At 48.4% G+C, this 27,118-nt stretch overlaps 7 protein-coding genes across 7 annotated transcripts; 3 read left to right on the forward strand and 4 right to left on the reverse strand.

The window, feature by feature from the left end:
* Positions 1–916: 916 nt before the first annotated feature.
* N7516_001993 (DNA topoisomerase 2) lies at positions 917–6,357 on the forward strand (the record flags this gene model as incomplete). Its single annotated transcript, XM_057214713.1, has 3 exons — positions 917–994; positions 1,072–1,404; positions 1,471–6,357. 3 exons carry the CDS (start codon positions 917–919, stop codon positions 6,355–6,357), a joined length of 5,298 nt encoding a protein of 1,765 aa, XP_057076596.1.
* A 637-nt stretch (positions 6,358–6,994) lies between these two features.
* On the reverse strand, positions 6,995–8,752 carry N7516_001994 (uncharacterized protein; the record flags this gene model as incomplete). Its single annotated transcript, XM_057214714.1, has 4 exons — positions 6,995–8,058; positions 8,143–8,227; positions 8,282–8,397; positions 8,452–8,752. 4 exons carry the CDS (start codon positions 8,750–8,752, stop codon positions 6,995–6,997), a joined length of 1,566 nt encoding a protein of 521 aa, XP_057076597.1.
* A 3,546-nt stretch (positions 8,753–12,298) lies between these two features.
* On the reverse strand, positions 12,299–13,839 carry N7516_001995 (uncharacterized protein; the record flags this gene model as incomplete). Its single annotated transcript, XM_057214715.1, has 7 exons — positions 13,758–13,839; positions 13,583–13,606; positions 13,405–13,521; positions 13,318–13,349; positions 13,140–13,257; positions 12,886–13,082; positions 12,299–12,823 (listed from the first exon to the last, which is right to left on the reverse strand). Exons 1-7 carry the CDS (start codon positions 13,792–13,794, stop codon positions 12,299–12,301), a joined length of 1,050 nt encoding a protein of 349 aa, XP_057076598.1. The 5' UTR covers positions 13,795–13,839.
* A 2,132-nt stretch (positions 13,840–15,971) lies between these two features.
* On the forward strand, positions 15,972–18,094 carry N7516_001996 (Proton-dependent oligopeptide transporter family; the record flags this gene model as incomplete). Its single annotated transcript, XM_057214716.1, has 7 exons — positions 15,972–16,338; positions 16,391–16,568; positions 16,643–16,791; positions 16,845–16,953; positions 17,005–17,144; positions 17,204–17,390; positions 17,440–18,094. The coding sequence occupies 7 exons, from the start codon at positions 15,972–15,974 to the stop codon at positions 18,092–18,094; spliced, it is 1,785 nt and encodes a 594-aa protein (XP_057076599.1).
* Positions 18,095–19,768: 1,674 nt separating this feature from the next.
* On the forward strand, positions 19,769–23,802 carry N7516_001997 (uncharacterized protein; the record flags this gene model as incomplete). Its single annotated transcript, XM_057214717.1, has 5 exons — positions 19,769–19,944; positions 20,002–20,092; positions 20,150–22,807; positions 22,859–23,173; positions 23,239–23,802. The coding sequence occupies 5 exons, from the start codon at positions 19,769–19,771 to the stop codon at positions 23,800–23,802; spliced, it is 3,804 nt and encodes a 1,267-aa protein (XP_057076600.1).
* A 1,587-nt stretch (positions 23,803–25,389) lies between these two features.
* On the reverse strand, positions 25,390–25,626 carry N7516_001998 (uncharacterized protein; the record flags this gene model as incomplete). The annotated part of the gene is made up of 1 exon (XM_057214718.1): positions 25,390–25,626. One exon carries the CDS (start codon positions 25,624–25,626, stop codon positions 25,390–25,392), a length of 237 nt encoding a protein of 78 aa, XP_057076601.1.
* Positions 25,627–26,176: 550 nt separating this feature from the next.
* N7516_001999 (uncharacterized protein) lies at positions 26,177–26,632 on the reverse strand (the record flags this gene model as incomplete). The annotated part of the gene is made up of 1 exon (XM_057214719.1): positions 26,177–26,632. The coding sequence occupies one exon, from the start codon at positions 26,630–26,632 to the stop codon at positions 26,177–26,179; it is 456 nt and encodes a 151-aa protein (XP_057076602.1).
* Between the last annotated feature and the right edge of the window lie 486 nt (positions 26,633–27,118).

Consider the following 27,118-nt stretch of genomic DNA (forward strand, 5'->3'; position numbering starts at 1 on the left):
TGATTTCATTCAATGGCTATTACCACAATTGTCCATTGTCCACGGGTTATCACTGTTAATTACTATACATTGTACTCAGAGTCATACAAGGGTTACAGTGACCCCGCACACTACAAACAGTACTATAGGTGAGGATATCCCTTTCATACTTATATGTATAGCCCACTAAAGGTAGGTGGTTCATACATATCATGCATGTGTGCCATGAAGAATGTAAATTGACATATTTTGGAAACCCAGGAAGATTATAGGGGACTGCCCCACCTTCATCTCTTGTGTTAAGGGAAGAAGAAAACAGAACTCAGTCATATTTGACATTTGAGGGAATCTATGGAGGACTCCCTGCTCTGATTTCACCTGCCAAACTATACAACATAACTATTTAGATCTTCACCATTGGCGCTAAGTTCAATTGTGATATTTGAGTCAAAGAAAACAAGGAATCTGCCACCTCAAAGATATGTCATGTAGTCCAAAAAAATATAGATACCTGAGTCTATCTCAACTATGAATTGACCTGAAGATACAACAACATGCAAAGTGAGGGGAAAGGGAACTCTCTGTTTTCTCGTTTGTTTGTGAATTGCCTATTTGGGGCGTGTTTTCAGGCGGTGAGGAAAAAAATATGATCCGAGTGGCCCCAAACTGCCCACCGCCCCCCTGTCAGTCGCGACTTCCCCGGGCAAAAAAACAACAGGCGCTTCCCCTCCGCGTAGTCTCTCTCTTCTCTCTTTTCCTCTCTTTCGTTTCTTTGCTTTACCTTTTCTGGCTTGAGCATGCCGGAGCTCGATTGATCCGTTATTAACATTGAATCATAGCATCATTCGTTTGCTTCAACTTCGAGACCTGACTTCAACTCCTTCCCACCCCCCCTAATAGCGCTCCATCGTGCTTCATCGGTGTACTCACATTTATCATGGACGACTCCATGATGGAAGACTCGGTCTTCGAGGATGACGGAGGCAGCTCTGACTTTGCTCCCGAGCCTGCACCGGTATGAATTTCCCCCCAATATGACAAAATGCCCAACACGAGACTTGACTTTGGTTACTGACATTATACGTCTCCCAGAAACCCAAAGCTAAGGCGGCTCCTAAGAAAGCTGCCGCCGCCAAACCTGCCGCCAAAAAGACAACCCAGACCACTCTGAAGGCCAAGCCTGCGGCGAAGGCAGCGGCTACTAAGAAGAAGGCCAAGGCCGACAGCGAGGACGAAATGTCCGATATTCAAATGTCCGATGCTGATTCTCTGCTCTCCCATACCCCTCCCAAGGCCAAGAAAACGGCTGCACCGAAGAGAGCTGGCTCAAAGCCTCTAGCCGATGTCGAAAATGAGTCTTACGGAGGGGACGCTACCACTGATAGCGCGAGCAAGGGTGGAAATGCATCAGAGAAGTACCAGAAAGTAAGTCACGCAGCTTATAGCTTGCTTTAATCTTGGCCGGATACTTATCTCTACTCTTACATATAGCTCACCCAACTTGAACACATTATCAAACGTCCCGATACCTACATTGGATCCACCGAACGCACCACCCAGCAGATGTGGGTGTACAACTCCGGAACTGAGTCGATGGAGTACCGCGATGTCTCTTTCGTGCCCGGTCTCTACAAAATCTTTGACGAGATTGTGGTCAACGCCGCCGACAACAAGCACAACGACGCGAACATGAACGAGATGCGCATCACGATTGATCGCGAGGCCGGGGAAATCAGCGTGTGGAACAACGGACGTGGTATTCCTATTGAAATCCACTCCAAAGAGAAAATCTACGTGCCCGAACTTATCTTCGGTCATCTGCTCACCTCTTCCAACTACGACGATAGCCAACAGAAGGTGACTGGAGGTCGCAACGGTTTCGGTGCCAAACTTTGTAATGTTTTCTCGACAGAGTTCACTCTCGAAACCCAAGACTCCCGCCAAAAGAAGAAGTACAAGCAAACCTGGACTGAGAACATGACAAAGATGGGCAAGGCAAAGATCACAGATGGCAAGGGAGATGACTACACCAAGGTCACTTTCAAGCCAGACTTTGCCAAGTTCGGCATGGATGGCATTGACGATGACTTTGAATCCCTCGTCAAGCGCAGAGTCTACGACTTGGCGGGTACCGCCAATGTTGGTGTCAAATTAAACGGCACACGCGTCGCCGTTCGCAATTTCCGAAAGTACATGGAAATGTACACCAAAGCCATTCGCAAGGAGCGCGGTGACGACGGCCCTCCCTCAAAGGATGAAATTATTACGTGCAGCCCCGATCCTCGATGGGAGATTGGTTTTGCTGTTTCGGATGGTTCGTTCCAACAGGTCTCCTTTGTCAACTCGATCGCGACAACCTCGGGTGGAACACACGTCAACTACATCGCCGATCAGATCTGTACCCGCTTGGCCGACCAGGTGAAGAAGAAGAACAAGTCTGGAGCAACTCTGAAGTCGGCACAGATTCGGAACCACATCTTCATTTTCGTAAAGGCATTGATTGTCAACCCGGCCTTCACCTCCCAGACCAAGGAACAGTTGACGACCAAGGCTAGTCAGTTCGGCAGCAAGTGTCCCCTGGATGAAGATTTCTACAAGAAGGTCTTGAAGACCGAAGTTATGTCAAATATTCTGCACTTCGCGGAGCAAAAAGCCGATCAGATCTTGAAGAAGGGTGATACTGGCCGACGCACGCGTATGAACAACCCAAAGCTGGTCGACGCCAACAAAGCTGGTACCAGAGAGGGTCACCACTGCACTCTCATTTTGACTGAGGGTGAATCAGCCAAGGGATTGGCTATGGCAGGTAGAGCAGTTGTTGGACCGGACTTGTTCGGTGTTTTCCCCCTACGCGGAAAGCTTCTTAATGTTCGCGATGCTTCTTTTGACCAAATTTCAAAGAACGTGGAGATCCAAAGCATCAAGAACTTCATTGGTTTACAGCACAAGAAGGAGTACACCGAAACCAAGGGACTGCGATATGGCCATCTCATGATCATGACTGATCAGGATCATGACGGCAGTCACATCAAGGGTCTGCTCATCAATTTCCTTCAAGCGCAGTTTCCCAGTTTGCTCAAGCTTCCTGAGTTCCTCATTGAGTTCATTACTCCTATCATTAAGGTTTGGAAGGGCGACCCGAAGAACCCGACCAAGCAGAAATCGTTCTTTACCATGCCCGAACATGACGAATGGCGTGAAGCTCACAAACACGAACGCGGCTGGGAGCATAAATACTACAAGGGTCTGGGAACCAGCACCACAGAAGACGCACAGGTCTATTTCCGCGACCTCGATCGTCATCTCAAAGAATTCCACACTATGCAAGACGGCGAAGCCGGACTCATCGAGCTGGCTTTCTCTAAGAAGAAGGCAGACGAGCGTAAAGAGTGGCTCCGTCAATATAAGCCCGGCACATATCTGGATCATTCCGTGGCGAAGATCACATACACCGACTTCATCAACAAGGAGCTCATCCTGTTCAGTATGGCAGATAACCAACGTTCGATTCCTTCCGTTGTGGATGGTTTGAAGCCAGGTCAGCGCAAGGTGCTTCACACCTGTTTCCGCCGCAATCTAAAGAAGGACATGAAGGTGGTTGAGCTAGCAGGTCATGTATCCGGAATGACAGCCTACCACCACGGTGACGTCTCCCTTCAGCAGACTATCGTCGGTCTGGCCCAGACCTTTGTTGGCTCCAACAATATCAACTGCCTAGAGCCCAGTGGAAACTTTGGTAGTCGACTTCAAGGTGGCGGTGATTGTGCCAGTGCTCGTTACATCTACACTCGCCTGTCCCCCTTTGCACGCAAAGTTTTCCATACGGCCGATGAACCTCTACTAACATACAATGAGGATGATGGCAAGAAGATTGAGCCCGAGGTCTTTATGCCTGTCGTCCCGATGATTTTGATCAACGGCGCGGATGGTATCGGAACTGGTTGGAGTTCTTCTATCCCCAACTACAATCCTGAAGATGTTGTGAACAATCTCAAGCGCCTCATGGCTGGCCAGCCTACTGAGCCAATGCAGCCTTGGTTCCGTGGGTTCACCGGCGAGGTTGTGGCCGTGGGTGGAGATCGCTACAAATTCAGCGGTATCATCAGGGAATGCGGCGACAAGGAGGTCGAGATCACCGAATTGCCTATTCGATCCTGGACACAGGATTTCAAGGACAAGCTGGAGGAAATCATCAAGGCGGAGAAGGTGCCATCCTTCATCAAGGATTACAGGGACTACAACACTCACACCAAGGTCCACTTCATCATTCAACTCGACGAGAAACACATGAAGGTTGCTTTGAGTGAAGGCTTGGAAGAAAAATTCAAGCTGACCAAGTCTATTGCAACAACCAATTTGGTAGCCTTCGATCCCGAGGGCCGCATCACCAAGTACGCCACTGTCGATGACATCCTCAAGGAGTTCTATGCCGTCCGTCTCAAATATTATGAGCGACGCAAGCAGTTCCAACTTAACGACCTACAGAGAGAGTTGGAGAAGCTGAGCAACCAAGCTCGCTTCGTGCAGATGATTATCGACGGCAAATTGGTCATCTCCAAGAAGAAAAAGCCTGCTCTAATCACTGAACTAAAGGAGAAGGGCTTCAAGCCAATTGCCAAGGTGGCCGAGGCTGCCAAGATGGGCGAAGATGAGCCTGTGGTAGAAGAAGAAGAGGAGTCGGATGACGTTGAGGCTGAAGTGCTATCCAGCTCATTTGACTACCTTCTGGGCATGCCTATGTGGTCGCTGACCCAAGAGCGCGTGGAGAAGCTCCGTCGTCAGATTGGTGACAAGGAAACCGAGGTCGACGTCTTAATTAAGCTGTCCAAGGAGGACATATGGACCCACGATTTGCAGGAGTTCATCAATGAGTGGCGTTTCCAGATTGAAGATGAGGACCGTCGAGCCCGCAAGATGGCTAGCTTGGACCGCCGTAGTTCGACCAAGCTGGCCACTGGTGGTGGTCGCGCCGCGGCTTCGCGCAAGCGTAAGGCTGCTAACGGCGATGATCCGGACGACGAAGACTTCGGGGCCCCCAAGACGAAGAAGGCCGCCGCGGCCAAGAAAAAAGAGCAGCCCAAAAACAGCTTGATGAATTTCCTCAACCAAGCTCCGAGCAAACCAACACCACCGGCTGCAGCAAATGGAACTGCTGACTCGGATGATGAATTCAACATGGACATGGAGGTCCTTCCGAAGAAGAGCCGTGCTGCCTCGAAGCCTAAGACTCTGTCTAAACAAGAAGATGACTTTATCGATATCGACGATGTTCCCCAAGCCTCGCGGGCATCAACCCAGCCAGCTGATGATACGATGGACGTAGATGTGGACGAGGTGCCAAAGCCCAAACCAGCCGCCAAGGTAGCGGCCAAGCCGGTCGCTAAACGAGGACCTAAGCCCAAGGCCAAGGTCGAAGAGGACTCGGATGACGATTTCTTGGAGATTGCCAAATCCGAGGCTTCCAAGCCCACAGTGCAGTCTTCTCGTGCTCGCAAGCCTGTGAAGTACCAGGCGCCTAGCGACTCTGACAGTGATAACGGTGATGATCTTCTTGGAGACGTTAGCATGATGGTCAAGGGCATTGGTGGTGACTCGGCCACCGATTCTCGACAACTCTTTTTGGAGCGCCCCCGTTCGGAAAGCAGTGCCAGCGTGAAGACTGCCACGAAGTCTTCCAAGGTCAATGACGATTTTGATCCGGATGAGACGGACTACAGCAAGCTCATTCCTCAAAACTCCCCACGGCGCTCCATCCAGGTCAAACCTAAGGACGTCAAGCCCGACGACAACGATGGAGAGGACGACGAGGACCAACCAGTCAAGCCAACTGGTCGGGCCAAAGCTGCTCCCAAGGCCAAGGCTGCGCCAAAGGCTGCTCCCAAGGTCGTAGAGGTTGATGACGATGATAACGAAGATGACGAGCCGATCAAGCCAACTGCTCGGGGCAAAGCTGCACCCAAGGCTAAGGCTGCCTCGAAGGCCGCGACCGCCACATCGGCAACCAAGGCCCGTGGTCGCCCTAAGAAAGAGCCAGCTGCCAAGCCCGCCCCCAAGCCCGCCGCCCCCAAGCCGACTTTATCCCCGGCGGCCAAGGCCTATGCTTCTAAGCAAGCCAAGGCAAGCAAGAAGACCGCAGATGATTATTCGGAGGATGACATCGACGCAATGGCCAACGACATTTTGGATTCGCCAGCGGGAAAAGTGAATGTGGACATTTCGGACGACGATGAGCCCGTTCCCGCGCCCCGTCGCGCCGCTCCAAGCCGCCCTGCTCGTCGTGGCGCCACGCAGCAGAAGAAGTCCTATGTCATTGAGGATGACAGCGATGAAGAAGCATCGGCCGATGACTTTGACGAAGACGAAGATGAGAGCGACTAAGTAGTGGAATAGTGAGGGTCGGAAGCCCATTTTCGAAGTTTCCCTGTGTTTGCAATGCTCTCTATTGTGTTTTTATTTTCTTTCATCTCCATGTCTTAGTTTCTTGGTATTTTATGGAGATCTGGCAGAGCCAGTGCATGCAAGGCGAATACGAGATTTTCAATTTTAATCTTTTCATTCGTAGATCTCTCAGTGGCATCTACTAGTTATGCAGTTCTAGGCACTAATGCTGGTAAACAAGGTAAACATAGGACAAAGAACTCATAAAATCATAGCCTCGTTTCTTGAGTTTCCATTTCACACCTAACGCCGTCCAGTCTAGCCCATTGTCATAGAAATTATCAAAGAAAAGGTAGTTGAAAAGGTAGTTGCATTGTAGCCTTGGTCGGGCTGCTTAAATATCCTCCAGTGTCAACTAATCCATCAAGTCCCTCACTCATGTTTCATGGGAATCAAATAAAACGGACAGATAAAAGGGACAGTGACTTGAACATGCAAACCCTCAACTCCAAGTAAAGCCATCAAAATCACACAAACGTTCCACACAAAATGCATACAGACAGCACCGCCACACAAAGATTCTCAGCTCATAGACCGTAAACGCCATTCCCATGTCAAATTGTAGCGCAATCAGTCATCAAAGCGAAGCTCGACGTCGCTTACGACCACGAGATTCGTCACCATCAAGAGAGCGAGGGCCAACAGGTGAAATCGACTCGTCATCTTCCATCTCGATGTCACCTCCGGTGCTTTCAAGCTCATTCATGTGGAGACGAAGAAGAGTTTCGGCAGCCTTTACCTCACGGGTGAAGTGAGGCGACGGCTCAGGACGTGCAGCTCGGGACTTCCGACTGGGATACTTCTTAGTCGGGAATCCAGGACTTATAGAACCGTCCTTGCCAAGCGATGCTCCACCAAGAGTCCTCTTGAGACGGGGTCCACGGTAGTCTTCATCGTTAACATCGTCCATTTGCCAATCTTCGTCCGAGTCAGTTAGGTCATCGTATTCGCTTTGTGTGGCAGCCACATCCGAAGCGGTGGCGGGCTCATCGAGATCACCAGGCTTGTCGGTTTCCATATGACCATCCACAGAAGGACAATTTGGAGTGGAATACATGTTGGACGAGCCATAACTCTCAGTGTCACTATCCTCGCTGGTACCATTCGGGACATTCTCGGAGCGCATGGCATCTGAGACAGCACGGAGAATAGCGCGGGGCGACTCGACCCGCGAGCGAGGCATCACATCGGAGCTGCGTGGGGGGTTGATGGGGGTGAAGTTAGACATAGGCGACTGGCTCTTGGGCGACATACAGTAAGGCTCCATCGAGCCCCGGGCGTTGGGATTACTCTCATAGTGGGCGAACGGGATCTTGAGCGGAGGCAGTTTCAAGGACGAATCTTGTGGGCTCAATACTCCCATGCCATGGAGAAGGGTATGTGTTGAAGAAGGTGTGTTGCTTTCTGGGGGGCTGTTTCCGGCGCTGGACTTTAGCTCCAAAGAGCGATAGTAGTTGGAGGTGTTGGTGGCACGCTGCACGACCTCTGGGGGGATGACCATGCGGCCATGGAATTTGCGGTCCGTTGGAGGGATACACATGGCTGGGAATTCGGTGCCAAACAGTGGAGTTAGGGCGTATCGGATTCTCCAGCAGAAGGTCGCTGCCATAGCTCTGGCGGCTTCGTAGGGCATCCAGTATCCTATGGGAAAAGCAAAAGGTATCAGATATAGCTATCCAAGGAATCGGTTGGTATGAGAAGAAGGTGTAAAGATCAGATATTTACCTTGAGCGGAAAGTGCTCCGCCGGTGATGCTGTGGCAGATATCGCGGAGGCCTGGGTTCTGGTTTAGCATCTTGGCTGGGGTGGTCTATAACGAGTTAGAAATCCAGAATATATGGAAAGAGCTGGCTTATGAACTTACCTTGGAGTATCCATTGCATTTGAAAAGGTGTGTAATCCGAACGATGCCGATATTGTAGTCCCACATAACATGCCATTCCTTTTCTTCGCCAGGTATTTGGAATGTGTACTGAAAGACTAAATGGAAGAAGAGTCAGACGTGAATATCAAAACATATTCAGCGGCAAATACCATGGAAACTGTCTCGGCCGGTCTTTTCTTGGAAGGTTTTCTTGTCGCTGGCATAAGGAATATGACGAGGATAGTCGGCGATGCAGCCCATGGGACGCAACGACAGCTCTCTATGAGCCTTCTCCAGATCTGCATCTCTTTCCTCACAAGGAGGATAGCGACACTCGCCCTGGATCTTGCCACGACGGAAGATTGGGGCGTCCTTGGCCATCTTCTGCCGCTTCTCACGGTTGGCAGGAAACGAAGGATATGGAATTCGCCTTTCAGGCTGAGGATTCAGCAGGGAGTTGATAGATAGCATTAAGAAGTTCAAGTGCTATCCTTGAAAGAAGGAAGAAAAAAATGTTGAAGAAGTACGAAGGAAGTCTCCGGGGGAAAAGAAGGAGCTTAATGCCTCCTGGAACAAAAGGTGTTTTCCAGAAGGATTGAGAGACAGAGTAAGTCAAACCTGCAAGAAGGAAACAAAGTAAAGCGAGACAATCCAAGACCTTTGTTCGAAGGTTTATTCCGCACAACTTCCTAGATGTTAGTACATGTACAGGAGTTGTTTGTTGGCAAATACGGACAACTTTCGAGGAGACAAGAGACAGAGAAGACAGCGGTGAATAGAAGAACTCGGAGAGTGTCTGACACGAGGGGATGTGAATGGGCTTCACCGGTTCTTTACCTCTCTCTCTATCTCTCTACCTTTCTACCTCTCTCTCTCTCTCTCTCTCTTCATCTCCCCCATATCACAAGGGTCCTTGAGGTTGGACGAGTCCACGGGCTGTTTGTCTCTTCCGCGTGGAAGTGAAAGCTCTAATGATCTTCGACTTTGGACTGATGATGCAGTGTGCATTGATTTCCATCGATGCCCCTGGAAGCAATTACAAAACAGAAGAATACAAGAATACAAGAACACAAGAATACAGAATACAGAACACAGATGGTTTGAGACCTGTGTCTCTCCTCTCTCGAGGCATAACCTGATTCACATTCACAACTGCGACTACCCAAGCCTCTCTCCCCGAAAGAGATCAATGAAAGAAACGCATGGCAACAACCGTTTCAGGAACCATGTGGATATCCTGGATTTCATTTGGAAACGCAGAGAGTCACCGCTGCATGCAAACAGCCCGTAGCGGCAATAGGTGCGTACAACTAACTACTATATTAATATCTAGCTCTGCTATCAATGCTCTAATATCCTGGGATAGAGTCCTCAACCGTTGTCCCACCTTCTCAAGGCTCTTTTCTTCAACATCTTATCGAAGAGCCCATGTCAGATCGTCCTTGGCATCAGACTAGAACCAGAGTACCGCAGCAAACGGAGCATTAGGACACCAGTTTAATGGTCCAATAAGAGACTACGAGACTACATACCCCATGGTGGCTCAACAGGATGAGCTTCAAAGAGGTCTCAGACCCACGGCAAGCTGCAGAGAAACTTACTCCTTGTATGACGGGAAGCTGCATTGCCTGGCGAGTCCGTGAATTGCATCTGAGAAAAAGCTGTGCTGCAAAGATAAACTTCTGACATCAAAGATTTTGGGAAAAAAGGTGACAGGGATCTTCACTTGGGTGCCACGCTTCCATGCCTATACAGTGTACCCTGTACAAGTCTATACATTTGATAGATGGGGTAAGGCTGAGAATGATATGGTCAAACAAATGGCGATCTTGATCTTGTTACAAAGTCTGGAGTAGTTCTTCACTATCTATTGCATGCAGGTTTATACCGCACTTCTTCTTATTCTTTTCCTTTCTTGTTTGAATATCCAATCTGAGACCCTCCTCACTCCCAACTCGACCGCTGGTTAAAGTCCAAGAGCGTGTGTATAACAGAGACATGGGCTCTCCAGAAGCGTAAGAGACATAATAACGACTTCAAAGAACTTTCCATGCATCCTTCTATGCAGTAGTCCGACAAGTTGGTGGCTGTTGAAGCCCACTTTTCCTGTCTTTATCTTTTGTTTTTCTCTGCTTGAACTTGACTTAGACCATAAGTGTCACACTGACTTCTCCCAGTCCATTTCGCAACCCACTATTGTACAAACCTGCCAGTCTAATGTAGTCTGCATAAGACTTCCAACAGGTACAAGAGGTCCTTCCACCAATCGGTGCCGGGCTGGGGCAGCATAACAGAGCACCGCAGAAAACGGTGCATACAGATGCCGGCAGAACGCTATGCAATCTGGTCAGAGACTGGAAAGGTCGAGGACTGAGGTATCAACTAGGTGTCAACACAACCGGGCTAGTTTTCGAGGAGAGGGAGGGGGGTCTTAATTGCATTGGAGTCGGTCTGCAAAGAGTGCCAACAGCCGAGACCGATATAAGAGACCAGAAACGAAGACTGGTTTCCAATGTCTTAGACACTCTAGTGTTGGCTAAACATTCTCTATTAAGCCCCAAAGAGCGGTAAACCTGGACATGCGTGTTCCCCGTCTGCGACGCGTCTCGGATCCCGGGCTTCTGGAAAAGGGGACAAGAAGCCATGTCTCAATTGGGATGCTGCTGTTGGTGGTTAGGCCTTTTTCGAGCTATTTTTCCCTCCCTATTCATTTCCATGATGTATAATCGAGCCTCTTAGTAAGATTGACTCTTTCAGGTTACCCTTCAAGGAGTTTTCGTCTTTTTTCACATGTTTATCAAGAAGTTGGCATACTCATCGTTCAGATCAGAGCTGAATGGCCTTGAAGATGTTGTGGTATCATGACAGGAAGGTCTCGATCTCAACAGCGGACAAGGAATACAGAATACACGGACCGTTTATACTCACATGAGCCTGCAAGACTCGATACTAAATCCAAGTTTCAACTAGACGAAAGGCTGACATCTATCACAAAAAGGTCTAGATCTCGACCCGTTGAACACAGAATACAAATCGGACCCGAATCCCCCACCTGATTCAACAGGATAACAGGATTGAGATTCACAAAATATACCCCTCACCCACAGATATCCCACAACACTGATCTGTACCACAGCCCTCGAATCCGGGGTATACGGGGTGTGAGAGGTGAAGGGGGAAACACAGTTCCGAGCACGACTGAACAAGGCAACTCTTCGAGGGAGAGGGGAAGTACAATGAAAAGGGAAAACAAAACCGGCACAGACTGGCCCGAATCGCGATGCGGCGAATAGGGAGCCGAGTCGGTGGACCGGGATGAAACTCAACGGCTGCCTTGCACTGTTGGGTGATCAAGGCCACTTGCATGGAATTTGAGCAACTACCCAAGTGGGTTGGATCGAGGCTTTTTGTGCATTGGGATGGAAGTTATGACGCATGGAGGTGGCAGGATGTGGACTGGAGCTAGTTTCCTGGTGAGTGGTGAGTAGTGAGTAGTACGTATACAATAGATAGTGGTCGAGGTCCCTGCGCGAGGGCTCGAGGACGGGCACACGGCAGGGATACCTTGGGAATGTATGAAAAGCCAAGTTAAGATCATGAATTTATGTAAATGTGATTCCATTAGAAACAATATGAAGCCGAGAAAGACATAGACAAAGGGTGTTTGGTGAAAAAGAAGTCGACTGATAAAAATGTCCAGGGTGTTAAGAAGGTGAGATAAAATAACGACAAAGGGGAAAACAAGAGACATGACGGCTCATTCATCGCTCAAGAATTCTCCTTGATTTTTTGTTCGTCGACACGAGGATTTGGCGATCAGAGCTCATATATTCCCGAGGGATCCCCAACAAGAAAAGGTGACTCAAAAACCGATCTCACGTACCATTCGGCATATCCGGCAATAGCCATGGCCAAAATAATGATATCCGTTCAAGAATTTGAATTTTTGATTGACGCTCAAATTTGAGCCCAATTAATATTCCCGGTTAAGATGACCTAGTATCATTTGGGACTTATTCAAATAGCCAGAAGAGGCTCGCGGTCATCAGCCTGCTCGACCGGCTCCACTGACGCAACAATGTCAGACTCGAGAGCCTGAGCGACAGGAGCGGCCGTGGGGGCTTCGGGGAAGTCCTCGTGCTTGACGGCGGGCTCGGCAACAGGGGCTGTGAACTCGGCAGTGGGCTCGGTCTTGGCGGACTCGACAACGGTCTCACGCTTGATCGGGCTCACAAGCTTGGTCGCCTCTGGGGAGGTAGAGCGGCGGGAGCCGATGTAACCCTGAGCTTTGGAGCTGTACTCGCCGACATACTGCTTCATCAAGCCGGTGGCGTGCGAGGTACGCTCGCCAGCCATATCCCGAAGCTGGTTGGTCTGGGAGTTGATGATCTCCTGGGCGTTGGCAATCTGCTCGTCAATGATCTCGCGGTTGCTGATGTAGATAAGGGGGGCAAAGTATGTGGTGGTCACGGCAATCACAGCCAAGCCCCAGAAAGGAAGGAAGCGGATCAGCCAGTAGCCGGTGAAAGCAGCAGCGAAAGCCTGACAAGCCGTTAGTCTCTGCCTTTTTGGTTCGTCTTTGTCCTTGAACTGTTGCAACCTACCGAAATGGTGTGGAGGACATTCTCAGCGAACAAGATGCGCTGGAATTCGATCAGGAAGAAGTCCACAAGCTGCTCAAGGTCCTCGAGAACAGCCTCAACGGTCTCCTTGGGGACAGTGTAGTAACGACGGGGGCGGAATCCACTGGCGATTCCCCGCTTGAGAATAACATGGCCAGCAACTTCGACGGTGGCAGTCACTATACACAATTGTTAACCGACCACTCTGTTGACCGTAGGTCACGCGACCAACTCACATCCCAACGACATGTACAGGAACTTGAAGGCCCAGCGGAGGAGAGGCAGATAACGGGCGGCGAAGATGAAACAAATCACGCTGGCGTAGGAAACGGCGGTCGCACGGGGTTGTTCCCACTAAACACACACAGAGAGATTAACAAGCTATCCAAATTGAAGACTCGGGCGACAACTCACGCTCAGAAGGCTATACATCAAAGAGTGGTAGGCTAGACACTCGTTAATATCCCGCTATATCCAACCAATCCAGTTCTCACGACATACGAGTCAATGGTTGACCATCGGCAGTGGTGGTTGAGGGGGTCACACGCGAGTTTTTCAGATCGTGAAGCTCATCGCCGGTGCGGGATGCTTCGGACTTCACATTATCGACAATTGGGCCTGTCAAGAAACTGGTCAGCATACTTTGGGTGGCTTCGGGGACTTCCGGATTCCTATTTACCCTTGGTAATAACATCGCTGATGTCTGAGCGTAGGAGGGGTTAAGGTCAGTCTCCTATGGCCACGGAATCTAGGAAAAAGAAAAGAGCATAATACTGCAGGATGATTGGGTTAGCATATTTTTTCATTCTGTTGAATTGATGTGCCCTGATGATTTTCTGATTTTCTTACCTTACTGCCCGTGTTAGGGTAGGTCACGTCACCAGAAGCCATAACGGTGATATTTGTGAGGAGCACTTCAGGGGAAATTTTTAGGAGAAATGAAGGAGAAATTAGAAAATTCGTAAGAAGCGTATCAACTGAGTCAAGACGTGAACTGAAAAGAAATTAAAGGGGGGTGAAGGGGAGGGAGGAAGGAAAGAAAAAGAAGGAGAGCACCGAAAAAAGATAAGGGAAGATTTGACCCAAGGCCAAGGTTGTTGTGATGCTGTCATGTGCGTTGCCAAGCCCGAACAGCTATGGATTGGAGTGTCTTATATCTCGAATGAATGACGAATCTACTTTTTAAATCTGGATTTGATCTTGATTTGGTCTTGATTTGGTCTTAATTTGATCTGGAAATAACTTATATTAGGAGTTGATCAACTGGAAATACTAAATACTACAAGTACAGCATCTAGTAACTAACTAGTTATTATACGGCTATCCAAAGACCATTATGTTGTAGCCTTGAACTAGTTATGTACTTTTGTTATCACCTATTAATTATAGTGTTCATCCACGCGAAGCTATATATACGTATGTACTCCGTACAATGTCCACCGATGTGTAATATGGAGAGAGAAGATATCTAAACTACATATGGGGGCACCTGATCAGTCAACAGGTGAATTTTTCTAGCTTTTAGAGTCATAAAGCTTTGTGTGCTACTAACGGAACGTGGTGCACACGGCATAGAGTGTAGTTCACTAGCCTTAACAAAGGGACAGGCACACTAGTATACAAGATCTCCTAAAGTCCCATTATTTAAACAGCGTTATGTATATATCACTTTAGTGATAGTAGTATAGGTATAAAAGCTATAACATTCGGGAATCTCAACAAGAAGGTAGAGAACCTCGATATTTCTACAATACAAATTAAGGTAGAACGACAATCAGACAATCCAGTTGTGCATCAAAATCCAAAGGCTTTGTGTACTAAATGTATTTCCCTGGTTTAAGGACTTCGCCCGCAACCTGCACATTTCCAGATAGAGGGAAGAATAAATCACGTTATGCGTCGGGCCATTAGGTGTTATTATCCAAGCACTACTAAGCTGCATATTGTCGATTCCAAGAGAAAACGGTACGCGCTAGTATACGAAAGGGTCCAATAGTAGGTTCATAACATTCTTGTATACCTAACTAGGTAGGTATATATTGAGTGGATGTAGTCTAGAGTTTCTCCAAGGTAGGGCAAGGAGTAATTTGAAACCAATCACACATTGGCTCCTCTGATCCATTGATTGTTAACTCCCCCATTTTGGTGTGTCGCCCGCAATGTACAGAGTACTATGTAAGAGATCCGAAATTGATGTGCTTTAAATTGCGCTAATTAGTAGTCTTAGACCTATATTCCCTCAATACAACTCTCTTAGCCAAATTTCCCTTAAAGGTTCTCACTCGATCACACAGCCTTTCCCAAGCAGTCATCAGTCAGCAAGTGGTTGTTGTAACTAGTTAGTTATGTGAGTCCCATTTTTAATCTTGAGAGTCCTATCTTTCAGCCTCGAGCCGACTATCTCGGTTCCATATTAAGTACAAATCTCTCTAAACCATTATTAATGATGGTTAGCATAACTTCCAATTCGCGGATTTTTGCCATGGAATAATCGCTTTCTTTTACGTCGCTACGGATGGACCACATCTTGTGTCTATGTATCCTCGGCGCTATGATAAAAGACAGCTTATATAGGGAATGATGTGCTTAGTAGCCAAACATAAAGGATTGGAGGGGGTTAATAAATAGTAGAAACACTTTGTCATCGAGCTATTATGTTCGAGCATGGGATACAATGTGAAAACTAGCCCCCAACATTGTTTTGTCTTGATGAAGGAATATTTGGGTTATCTTTCCAATGTTGGTCAACAACTCCAAATCGAAAAGTCAGAGAGGAGCGCACGATAAGAGCAGGGATGTATGTCTTAAGGGTTACATCAAGCCATTACGTCCTTTTATTGGCCTGTCTTCTCTCTATCTTTGCTGAAACTAGTCCCGATTACCTGTCCTAGGAATATAATCCCTGTCGACATTAAGTCCGAATACATTTAAGAAGGCCCGACGGCCCCCCGAATTCCCCGGGGTTTAGGCCATCTTTTCTCTTCTAGTCTACAGTCTCTGCATCCACGTGGAAATTCTCGTCAACTAAATCGAACGTGTCCTTTCCACCGAACAATCTACATTCAAAAATGTCGGGACCTATGTCAGGTGTGCATGGCTCTGCGGATATCACCGCAGAGCTTAACCTACAGCCACGGTTGGTGATAGCTCCCCAAGCTCGTATTGAGGGCGATAATATTGATGCCTGTGCCTATCTTTCTTTGCCGAAAACAGAACAGGATTCAGGTCTTTCTTCTGAGCTCCAAGACCATGCGGTTCTCCATGCCAATCATAGTATACCTACCCCTTCCGATAGCGATGATGGTCGCGTGGCCACCGAAGACGAAGTGCGTGATCTCCTTCATGTCGTTGATAGAGTTCCAGTTCGGCTCTGGGTAGCATGCCTCGCGGGTATTCTGGAACGCTTTGTCTGGTACGGGGCAACCGCTCCTATACGTGCGTGGTTACCTCCCCATTTACAACATTGTTCGACTGACTGTAAATACAGAGAATTACCTGCAAAATGCACCTGGTGGTGTGGTTCCGGGAGCACTGGGCTTGCATCAGGCTACTGCATCTAACATCGTCAATGCGGTAATCATCGGGTCGTATATCGTGCCCGTACCTGCTGCCATTGTTACCGATAGCTGGTTGGGTCGCTACAAGACCATGATATACGCTGCTAGGTACTATGAAGTTATATTTCTTTATATTTACCCTACCCTGCCTGTTTTTGTTTGATGGGCTAACGATATAGCAGCATTGAGGCCATCGGGGCAACTGTTCTTTTTGCGACATCCCTGCCCTTCGCGATTCATGAGGGGGCGGCTTTGGCCGGAGTGATAACTGCCTGTATACTGCTGGCCATTGGATCAGGGGCATTCAAGACTGCGATAGTACCATTTATTGGTGAGTCGATTTCTTAGACTTGAATGTACCAGTCTGACGCGGATACTGTTTAGCCGACCAATATGACGAGACCGAGTTTCGAATCAAGACTCAGAAAGGGGGAAAGAGAGTTGTCACCAGCCGAGAGTTGACCATCACTTATATCTACAACGTCTTTTACTGGTGAGTAGATTGACCTCTTTCTTTTGGCATCACAATTAACGTTAAAAACAGGGCTATTAACGTGGTGTGTTTCGTGGCCGATTCCACACCGTTGTTGGAACGATATGTTGGTTTTTGGCTCGCTTACTTGGTCCCATGCTGCGCCATGTGGTTAGTCCTGATCCCGATACTACTCGGCCACAAGCACTTTGGTGAGTGCACACTTACTAGCACAGCAATGAATTGATTAACTAACATGTGGATAAACCAGTCCGGCATTCGCCCACAAGCAACATTATGCCCCAGATATGCGCTGCTTTACGGTATGGGATCACCGGTGGCTTCAAAATGGATGCCGCAAAGCCAGACGCCCAGCTTTATCAACACGGCCGACAGGTCCCCTGGGCAGACTCATTTATTGAAGAAATTAAGAGGAGTCTCCTGACCTGCCGAGTATTGTATGTTAATATCCTTTCTAGTATACCGCCAAAGCTAACATATACCTAGGATTCTGTTCCCTATTCACTGGCTCTGCTATAACCAGATATTCAGCAACTTGATCTCTCAAGCTGGGCAGATGGTCACGTACGGTATCCCGAATGACATGATGAAGATTGCTGGGCCAATCTCGGGAATCATCATTGCGCCCATCGTTCAAAAGGGGCTTTATCCTTACGTTACAAAGCGACGAATCTCATTTGGACCGATTGCACGGATGACAGCCGGATTCATCTTCCTGACTCTCTCCATGGTTTACACCACAGTGATTCAGAAGCTCATCTACCAGGCCGGGCCATGCTACGATACACCACTTTCATGTCCTGCTTCCAATGGTGGCACTATCCCCAACCAGGTTTCCGTCTTTCTCCAAGTTCCGACCTACTTTGGTGGAGGATTGGCAGAGGTGTTTTGCCTTACCACGGGAACCGAGTATGCTTATAACCACGCGCCTAAGAGTATGAAGACCCTGGTTCAAGCAATTTGGCTCGCTATGGCTGGGGTCGGGACCTGTCTTGCCCTGGCCTTCACTCCGCTCACCAAGGACCCCCATCTGGTCACGATGTATGCTATTCTGACGGGGCTTTTGGGTGGAGCGACCATTCTGCTGTGGATTCTTTTCCGAAGCTTGGACAAGTCGAAAATTAAGGAGGATGCCGAGTAAGGGAAGCCGTTACTTTGGTATATATCAGAATCCGTTGTGTCACTGGTGGACATTATCAAGGGGAAGGGCATTCTGAAATGGACTGCGCGTTATGTGGAGGAACCGAGGGACTTTCGGGTATTGCAATGATAAATTGGCTTTTAAATAACTAGAGTAAATGTCTTCAGTGCTTGAAACGCATTTAAAATCCAAGCAATTCGAACAAAATAACGCATGTGCATCATCGTATTAATTCACATTTCTCTTCTATGCATGGCTAGGTGGTTAGGAAGGGCATATATTATTCTGCCCAGGTGTATGCAAGTATATTAATCTATCTTATTTCGGTATTAGGCATAAATCCCGATTCCCTAACATACTTCTGATGATATGGCGAGCGACGCAAAGACGAAGTGGACTACATTGCGGGCGAAATGGCCGACCAATGGCGATTCCAGCGAGCCGATGGCACCAACATGCTCTCAGCCAAGGCTGATACCTCCGTATTTAGATGGGCGGGGAGTTCCATGCTTGGCGGACGGCGCTGGATAAGTGATGAGGTGGCACCTGGTCAACTTCAGTCCTATTATGCAACTGTAATGTGGCGGCCTTGGCAGGAGGCCTTGGATGATCGCCAGCGTTTGTATCTACGAAGACGTATAGGGGTCAGGCGTCAAAACCCAATCTTGGGGGGGGATGTTGATGCCTTAATGCCTGGATTACCACCGCTTCATACACCGCTCTATACAGTGTACTGTAAATTGTTAATACATCAACCTGCCTAAATGAAGCTTTTTGACACCATAAACATAAGGCATCCACGGATTTCTGGGTGGTTCAAGTCCGAAAAATGAAGCTTTTGACCTCCATACAAATCAATTAAACCGGCCAAAAATATGGAGATGTCTGATTTGTATGGAGGTCAAAAGCTTCATTTTTCGGACTTGCAACCACCCAGAAAATGGAGATGCATTGATTTGTATGGAGGGCAAAAGCTTCATATACCCTACCTCACAACGCTGTACGTTGATTATTAAGGCACGTGTAATAGTAATTCATGTATTTATTCTTTTCTGCCGTTCTAAAATAAGGCATTAAGGCACCAAGGTCCTCTAAAACTGGGTTTTGACGCCTGACCCCTATGCGTCTTCGTACGCCAGCGTTTGTATCCCCCCTCTCCGAGTCAATTGGAGCCGCCCATTGCCTCGGAATTTGGGTTGGATCTATATCAAATGATCATATTTGGAAGGGGCTGGGATATCCATGACCGTTCCTGCTAAGCAAGTGGTTACTGAATGCGTTGCTAATGGGTAGTAATTTTATAGTAGTGCTGGGTCTGACTATAACTTCGACGAGGACTCTGAAGAGGGCTCCGAAGAGAGTGAAGATCCCCAAGCGGCATGATGTGTTTGATTGAGATTTTTTTTTAAAAAAAAATATCGAAATTGAAGTTACAGTGTTAAAAACGAAGACATGAAGTTGCCTTAACAAAACAAAGGGTCACGTGACCCACGCGTTGCTATCGACCCGATTAGGTCTGTTTTGATTCTCGACATCTCCATTCCCCGACAACTCAGCGCGACCCACAACCCACAATCTCCATGATTGTACATTTACAATTTACAACTCTCTCCATACGCTGTTAATTCCTAGTTCTATTTCCTCAATTTTCACCAACGGCGCATTGTCTAGATCATGGCGGCAAGCGCGAGGGCGCAGAAGCCCGTCGGCTCAGCGCCATGGATTGCAGCAGAGAAGGAAAACATGGCCGAGCTAGTGGAACAAGAAATGGAAGAAGTGGAATACCCTGTCCGACACGAAATGGACTGGTTAAATGAACATATGACCGAAATCTTCTCCAAGGGCCAGGCGTGAGTTGCGACCGCACACTATGAATTATGTCTTGTTCGGTTCTAACAATCACACAGGAACTTCGCGGACGTGTTTAAGACGCCCGGAAAGATGAGAGGCAAGACGCCTCGAACCGCTCGGAAGCGTGTCCCCGACGAGTCTCGAGTGGTGAGTATTCTCCATATCGAATTGGTTTCAACAGTTCTCGTCTAATGCCCCTTGCAGCCTTTGAGCGAAATCTTCTCATCTGCCCAGAAACAGTTGGAAAACCAAGCAAGCCCGAGCCCGTTCATTCATCGTGTTGTTTCTAAGCCCGCTCCCGTGGCGGCATCGCCTGTGCCCCGCACCAAGATCGCGACAGAGCAGGCTTCGCAACCTGAATACCCCGATCTCACCCAAAATCTGAACTCCTTCCCAACATATAATACCGACTCTGGCTATCATGGCATGCCCGATGATGATGAAATGGTACTTCCTGACGTGCAACAAGAATCACAGGCTTCAACTCAGCCTTCTACCCAACCTTTCGAACGGGACGAGCCCATGAAGCTGGATACTCAAGAGGTCGACATTTCCGCTAGTCAGCAAACGAATGAAGAATCCTTCCATTCTGCGCGGGAAGAGATCCGCTCCCGCGGAGAGACCGTTGAGCCGAACAAGGACCCAACCCCAACCCAGGAGCGAACAGCACGTCCGGCCGCATTGGTTCCCGAAGAATCTGAACCCGAAATCATGTCGACTCCGACTAAGAAAACAAAATCAAAGCCAGATGTCAAAATTTCGGGAAAGCGAGATAATGAGGAACCTGAACCAAAAGAGAGTGATCCGGTTGTCTCCCAACCTGAGCCGTCTCCAGAAAAGGCCCCGGCAGCCCCAGTATCCCCGGCAGCCCCAGTATCCCCGGCAGCCCCAGTATCCCCGGCAGCCCCACCTATCGAGACACAAGAATCTCACCTAAATAACGAGAATATGGAAGATATCACGAAAGACGACACAATTCTCGACAATCTCGATGATATCGGATCTCCTTCGGATGGTTCTACTCCAGAGCGACCATTCGCTCGCAAAAGCAGCCTGAGCTTTGCTACCCTTCCTGCGCGGGAACCTTTGAAGTCTCGAACAAGTCATATTGACCTAGCTAAAATGAGTACTGCTGGGCGTCCCAGTTACTTTGGCAGACAGACTGGCGGCCATAGAATTCCGCAAGCTGCGGCAGACGATAATGCCGGTTCCCGAGCGTTGGAAATTGACAACGACAAAGAGCCAAGTGAAGAAGCGGATCCTGACCAGGCTACCAGGATGCACAGCAAAAAGTCTACACAGTCACTACATGATAGAATCAGCATGCTAGGCAAACTCCAGCCATCCCGACCCAGAAAGTCAATCCCGTCCGCTTCTGGGCTACCGGTTGGTCAGGTTCCCTACCCAGACCTTCCGGCTTCCAAGGTTGAAGCAAAGTCCGATGCTTCCAGCGAAAGGGCACATGAGGCCCCAGCTCCAGAGCCCATGTCGGTGGACGATGACTGGATCAAGCCTCTGAGCTCTCCCCTAAAACCAGAGCTTTCCAAGAGCAAGACCACGGATGTCATGGAGAAGCTTGCTGAATTCGAAAAGACTCAAGCAGTCAGTAAAAAAGATGCATTGCAAACAGAGCCCGAACGTCCCAAATCATCTACCTCGGTGTTCTCTTCACCTCGACCGCACAGTCACCAACAAAGCGCGTCTTTGTCTCATGGTGGTGCTGATGCTTCTACTACTCCAACCGGCTCGCCAAGACGCTTCGACGGTCATATCAGTGCTTCGAAGCTAAAACTACACTCCATTATGAAATCCGCCAAAGGCCTATTCTCAAGCACTGGCAACACACCACGGATGGAACACTCGCCTGAGCAGGCACGCATTCAGCCAAGTACTGACACATTAACTAAACATGCCAAGCATCTATCCCAGCCAGTCCCTATCACCAGTCCTCAACGTCCAGAAGGCCGCCGGACACGGAGCTCAACAGAGAAAGAAGAGAGAAGGCGCCAGCATGAACGGGAAGAGCAGGAGCGTGAGGATCAAGAAGAAGAAGAACGTGTTGAGAAAGCTCGGGAACAAGAAAAGCAAAGAGTCCTCCAGCTGAAAGCCGCTCAGGATAATTCCTCGGTCGAGCCAGAAGAGAGGGCAGGCTCAGCGGTACACAAGACCTCCCAGTCACAGCGCCAACAATCGCGCGAACCTGAATCAGCTCAGGAGTCTACCTCGAGATTTGCCATCCCTCAACCGAAGCAAAATGACCGCCGTCCTCTCAAACCCACTCGCGAGCCCATGAAACGCCCCACGCCGCAACCCATGTCAATTCGTGTTGGCAGCACAATGTCCCGTCAACAAATCCCCGTTCCATCGTCTTCGGGTGCTCAGGAGTCGGCTGTGGCCGCAGCCCCCCCTGCCCCTGCCTCAAAGCCAACTTTGAAAAAGAAGGGTAGCAATACATCCTTACATACATCATCTTCTGCAAGCAGCTTTAAGAGCTCTGTTTCTAGCCAGACGCAGGCACAGCGCAAGGCTCAGGTCGCCAACGACCGCAAGAAGGAGCAAGAACGCGAGGCACGCCGGAAGGAAGAACAAAAGCGTGACCTAGAACGCAAGCGTGCTGCCCAACAGCAACAACAGGAAGAGGCCCGTCGGCAGGAGATGAGGAGTCGTGCTGAAGCTGAACGGGAGCGCCAAGCTGAAAGAGAGCGTCAGGTCGAAAGGGAGCGTCAGGCCGAACGGGAGCGCCGTGAACGGTCGGCTCAGGAAGATCCGCACAAAGCCGCCCGTATGGAGGCAATCAAGAAACGACAAGCAGAGAATGCTCGGAAGCATGGGAGGCAGGGCAGCCAGCAGATAGTCAACGAGGTTAGCGCATTGTTTCAATCTGGGGTTTTTCATACCGCTAACAATCTCAAGGGGCCAATTCTACCGCAAGAGCCGTCTTATTCTCAGTCTTCTCAGCGAAGTGACCTGGGTGGTTCCCGCCCTGCTTCTCGTTTGGGTAGCTCAATTCAGCCATTCGGTGGCCGCAGCATCAACCCACCTGCGCCTAACCCTGCCAAGCCGCCAAAGAGAGGCAACGATGAAACCAGCCACCGGCCTGCGCCGTCTAAACCTAGTAACGTGCAATCAACTGGCGAGTTCAAACGGCGAAAGACAGAGGATGAGCACAACCCTATGCCGCCTGTGCGCACAATGGCGCAGCCTATCCGTCAATCAAATATCAGAAAGGTTAGTACCATCGGATCCATGTAATATCCTGACGAACACATTGTTGACTTTGGGAATCTATAAAGCCTTCTACCCTTGGCCGTGGACAGTCTTCCATGGCACCTCAATCGGCCTCTTCCAGTTACCGAAATGCCCAACCTCAGCGACCCGCTCACCCGATAGTCACGTATACGAACGGCAAGATACCGTTTGCTGAACCAAATCATGCGCCTCCTCCACCAAGCGCCCACAAGCCTGCGCCCAGCTCCGCCCAGCGGCCACCAGCCAAACCATCTCCCAAGTACCCTAGTGGTGAAAATATCCACTTGCCGGAGATCAACACCGATAGTGAAGATGATGATGATTCCGACTCCGAAATGTTCCCTGTTCCCAAGTGGGCACAGGCGAAGGAGCTGGAGGGTCTTCTCCGGCAGCAGGATGGGATGGAAGTTGACTCGATCTTCGGGCCAATTGCACCGTTCTCTCTTGAGGATACTTTCAAGGCGGATAAGAAAGTCAAGAAATACCGTGACCGCACCAGCAGTGCGAACTGGTCCGGACCCGATGGCCTTACTCAAGAGGAGATTCGGAAGGATGTTGCCGAACGTCAGCGGTTGCGGCTCAATGGCGGTTGGAGCTTCAACAGCTAGTGATCAGCATGATAGTGTGAAGTTTTCTTTCTTGGATTGTAAATCGGTCTGTACATTGAACAGCGGCGGCCTTCTTTTGGGGAGTATGGATTTGTGTGGTGGACATGGTTATGTCGGTGTTACGGGTGTATCATCTACCTGATGGCGTTATCTTGTATTATTCTTGTGGTCACTTCTGTTTATGGTCTTAGGCAATAGCTGCATGGTTGCATCCATCGGTGCATGGGATTAATGAATTGTTATTTTGGCATTGGATGTTCCCATTTTTGCATTGTGTTGGAGTTCATGATAGTTATATATGCACCTATACGTACCGGATTTTCCCTGGCGTGTGGGGCTTTCCTATTTGATCTGCCGCCGCTTTTGGCTCAGGCTCACTGAGTAGATGTCAGCACGGGCTCAGATCAGTCACGTGCAGAATGACTGATGCTCAGTGAGTGCTCAGTGAGTGCTCATTGGGTGCTCCCTGATTACTTAGTGATGCTCAGTGTCCAATCAGTGAGCAACACTGATGCACTCAGCCCACCGCAGACTATACCCAGAAGGGATTAGCCCCTATAGGGTCGTCTATACTGTGATAGTTAGTTCGTTGATAGCATTGTTGCTGCCCTCAATTTTTGGAGTACTACATCTTATCAAGGAGATACGTCATGACCAAAGGGCGTAGGACGGAGTGGAGAACCCATCCGTTTCATGATGTTGCTCATATCTTTCTTCTTCAGAGCGGCTCGAGCTCAAGATCTCAGATATAAAAGCAAACCGCATGGCGGCATTAGCATATAATAATCAACAAATCTTCTGTCTAAGCGTCTTTTGTATTGATTATGGGCCGAAAGGACTTTTTTGCCAAGCGCGATGAACTCGCGAAAGAGAGGCGCCGTCTACAGCGGGAAAAGAATGGTTATACCCCTAGAACCCATAAAGAGGAGGACTCAATTCGGGAGAAAGACAACCACTGCGAGATGCCGTACTCTTTCTTCACTTTGTGGATTATCTGAGCTTGACTTTCCTCTTATGATAGCTGGATGAGTATATAACGGCCTATTCCCGGACTCGATTATAACTACGTTATGCTTTGCTTTAGACAATCGGGTTGGCTATTGTGCTTCTTCTGATTGCGGTCTTTGGAGTTGTCCTATACTGCTAGCTTTTATTTCTAGAGGTAAAGTTGGCCGCGTACGAAGAAAGACCACTCTTTGCGACTTTGACGGCTGTAATTATGCATTCTGACCACCTATATGGTTTTGTTATATTACGCTGTTCGAAGTGCCGGAAGTTCAGTCGGTGAGAAATCAACTTATTTAGCAATTGTGGTAGACCGCGAAGTTTAGGCACATAGAATCAGGGGATTCATTCGAGGGCTAGCAAATACTTGCTATCATCGAATACTTGCTTGAATCATTGCAGCGATGCAAATCTTTAAAGTAACTTTGACCTATTCGACGGCAAAGACTAATATCGGGAAAACCTATCTTCCGGCAAAATGGCTAAGTCGCCGATAGACCGATCGTTCCAAACTTTGAGCACACCGATCAGCCTTCCCCGAACTTCATCCAACGCATCATCGATAGCATGTAAGCGGGCTACTTACTCATCTTGGCAGTGCTTCAAACGGTTCCCCTCGTTGTATAGCTGAATATTCCTAGTTCGCAGCGTCTTATTTTCCTCTTCGAGCTGCTGGATGTCTGTATGTTTGGAAACACAAGACTCCCACAGACATCGAATATACCCCACCAGATGTGCAGCACGAAATGCAAGTTCAGTATCTTCTTCTTTAATTTGCTTCAAGACCTCAAGTATGGGTCGGAAGGGCTCTACAGCCATGTTAAGGCCTGCTGATTGGCCCATATCGTACTATGTTGACAGGCCTGGCTGGTTGTAGCTTGTTTTTACTGCCTCTCTGTCCCTTCCCTTCTTCTCTCTGTCTCTCTTAATTAGTCCATTACATTGTATATTGTTCTCATTGCTCGTTCCTGTGCTGTTGATACAAACCCACAGGTACGTCTCCTATCATCCTTTGATCTCACTAGTTCTATTCCAGTGCAATGAAAAGTCCCGTGGTAGGTATTCGTATTCATATAGCATAAAGAGCTAAATACATCAACTGGTGCAGAGGGGCATTATGCTACATGTTGAATGGCAAGTATTCATCAAAACAACAGTAGGATAGTGCAAGCCCTTTAAAAATACCAACATTAGATTTTGTAGAAAGTAGCATGGTGGTGCATGTTGAACTACAACTATCAACTGAATCGCAAGTCATAGAAGGAGAATTGATCCCTTGAATGACATGAAATAGGTTTGATGAAGTAGACATCTGTCCGTTGTTAGAAAATTTATATGAAATTGATCGTATCTGCGTAACTCACTGCTTTCAATCACTGAAGACGGCACCTAGCTGATCAATATCATATCCTGCCCTTCCGTAGAACCCATATAGCTTTCTTCCTTGAGCAGGTTGAGTGCATTTGCCACCTCCGGTTCCTCCAGCCTCGAAGAAGTCCTTCTCGTCACGAGTCACTAATCTTAGTGAATCAGCACGCCCGGTTGACCCGTATATATCCATCCATTCAAGGGGATCATCTCCATAGTTTTCGAAGTCAAAGCTGGTATGCAGTGGGTCCTGCTGTTCTGGAGGGCAGGATCCGACGAGGTCAACGTCATTATCGGCCCATCTGACTTTGATACCCTTCAGGACAGTATATTTCTCGAACTCAACACCACTGCCTCTGCCGTACCATACGTCCAGTTGTGCCACGGGCGTATCATTACTCCAGAGGTTGAACTCCGACCCACCGTTACCTCCAACTGTAGGGCCCTTCTTAACCATGATGTGGAATAAGGATTTTCTGGATAGATATCCAATGAGGATTCACGCTTAATTAATTCTTGCAACTGTAGGAATGTTCTAAAAGAGATAGGATTCCTATCCATATTTATACCTCTGGCCTGCCTAAACCCAGGGAGCAGATTGGTACTCAGATGTCACTGTCCTCTCCAATAACCCGCATCTGTTGTTAAAGTTCGTCATCTTTTCTATATTGGGTCTCATAATCCATCACAAGGTTTGAACGAAGACGCATTTAGTAAATATATATCACAAATCACAACTATCAAAATATTACCTTGGTTACGTGAAAGTATCATTACAGTTTCTAGATCATCATATTAATGATAATCAGGTTTTAAAATATCTCTGATGATGATATTATAGTATAGACATATATGTTTTATGCTCTAGCCCCGAGTGTTATGATCTATCACATGGCTTGAACGAAGACGCATTGAGGAAAAATATATTACGAATCTAACTATC

Source organism: Penicillium verrucosum (assembly GCF_028828655.1).
Source record: "Penicillium verrucosum strain IBT 35672 chromosome Unknown utg000001l_segment0_segment0, whole genome shotgun sequence".
In the NCBI taxonomy this organism is placed as follows: Eukaryota; Fungi; Ascomycota; class Eurotiomycetes; order Eurotiales; family Aspergillaceae; genus Penicillium; species Penicillium verrucosum.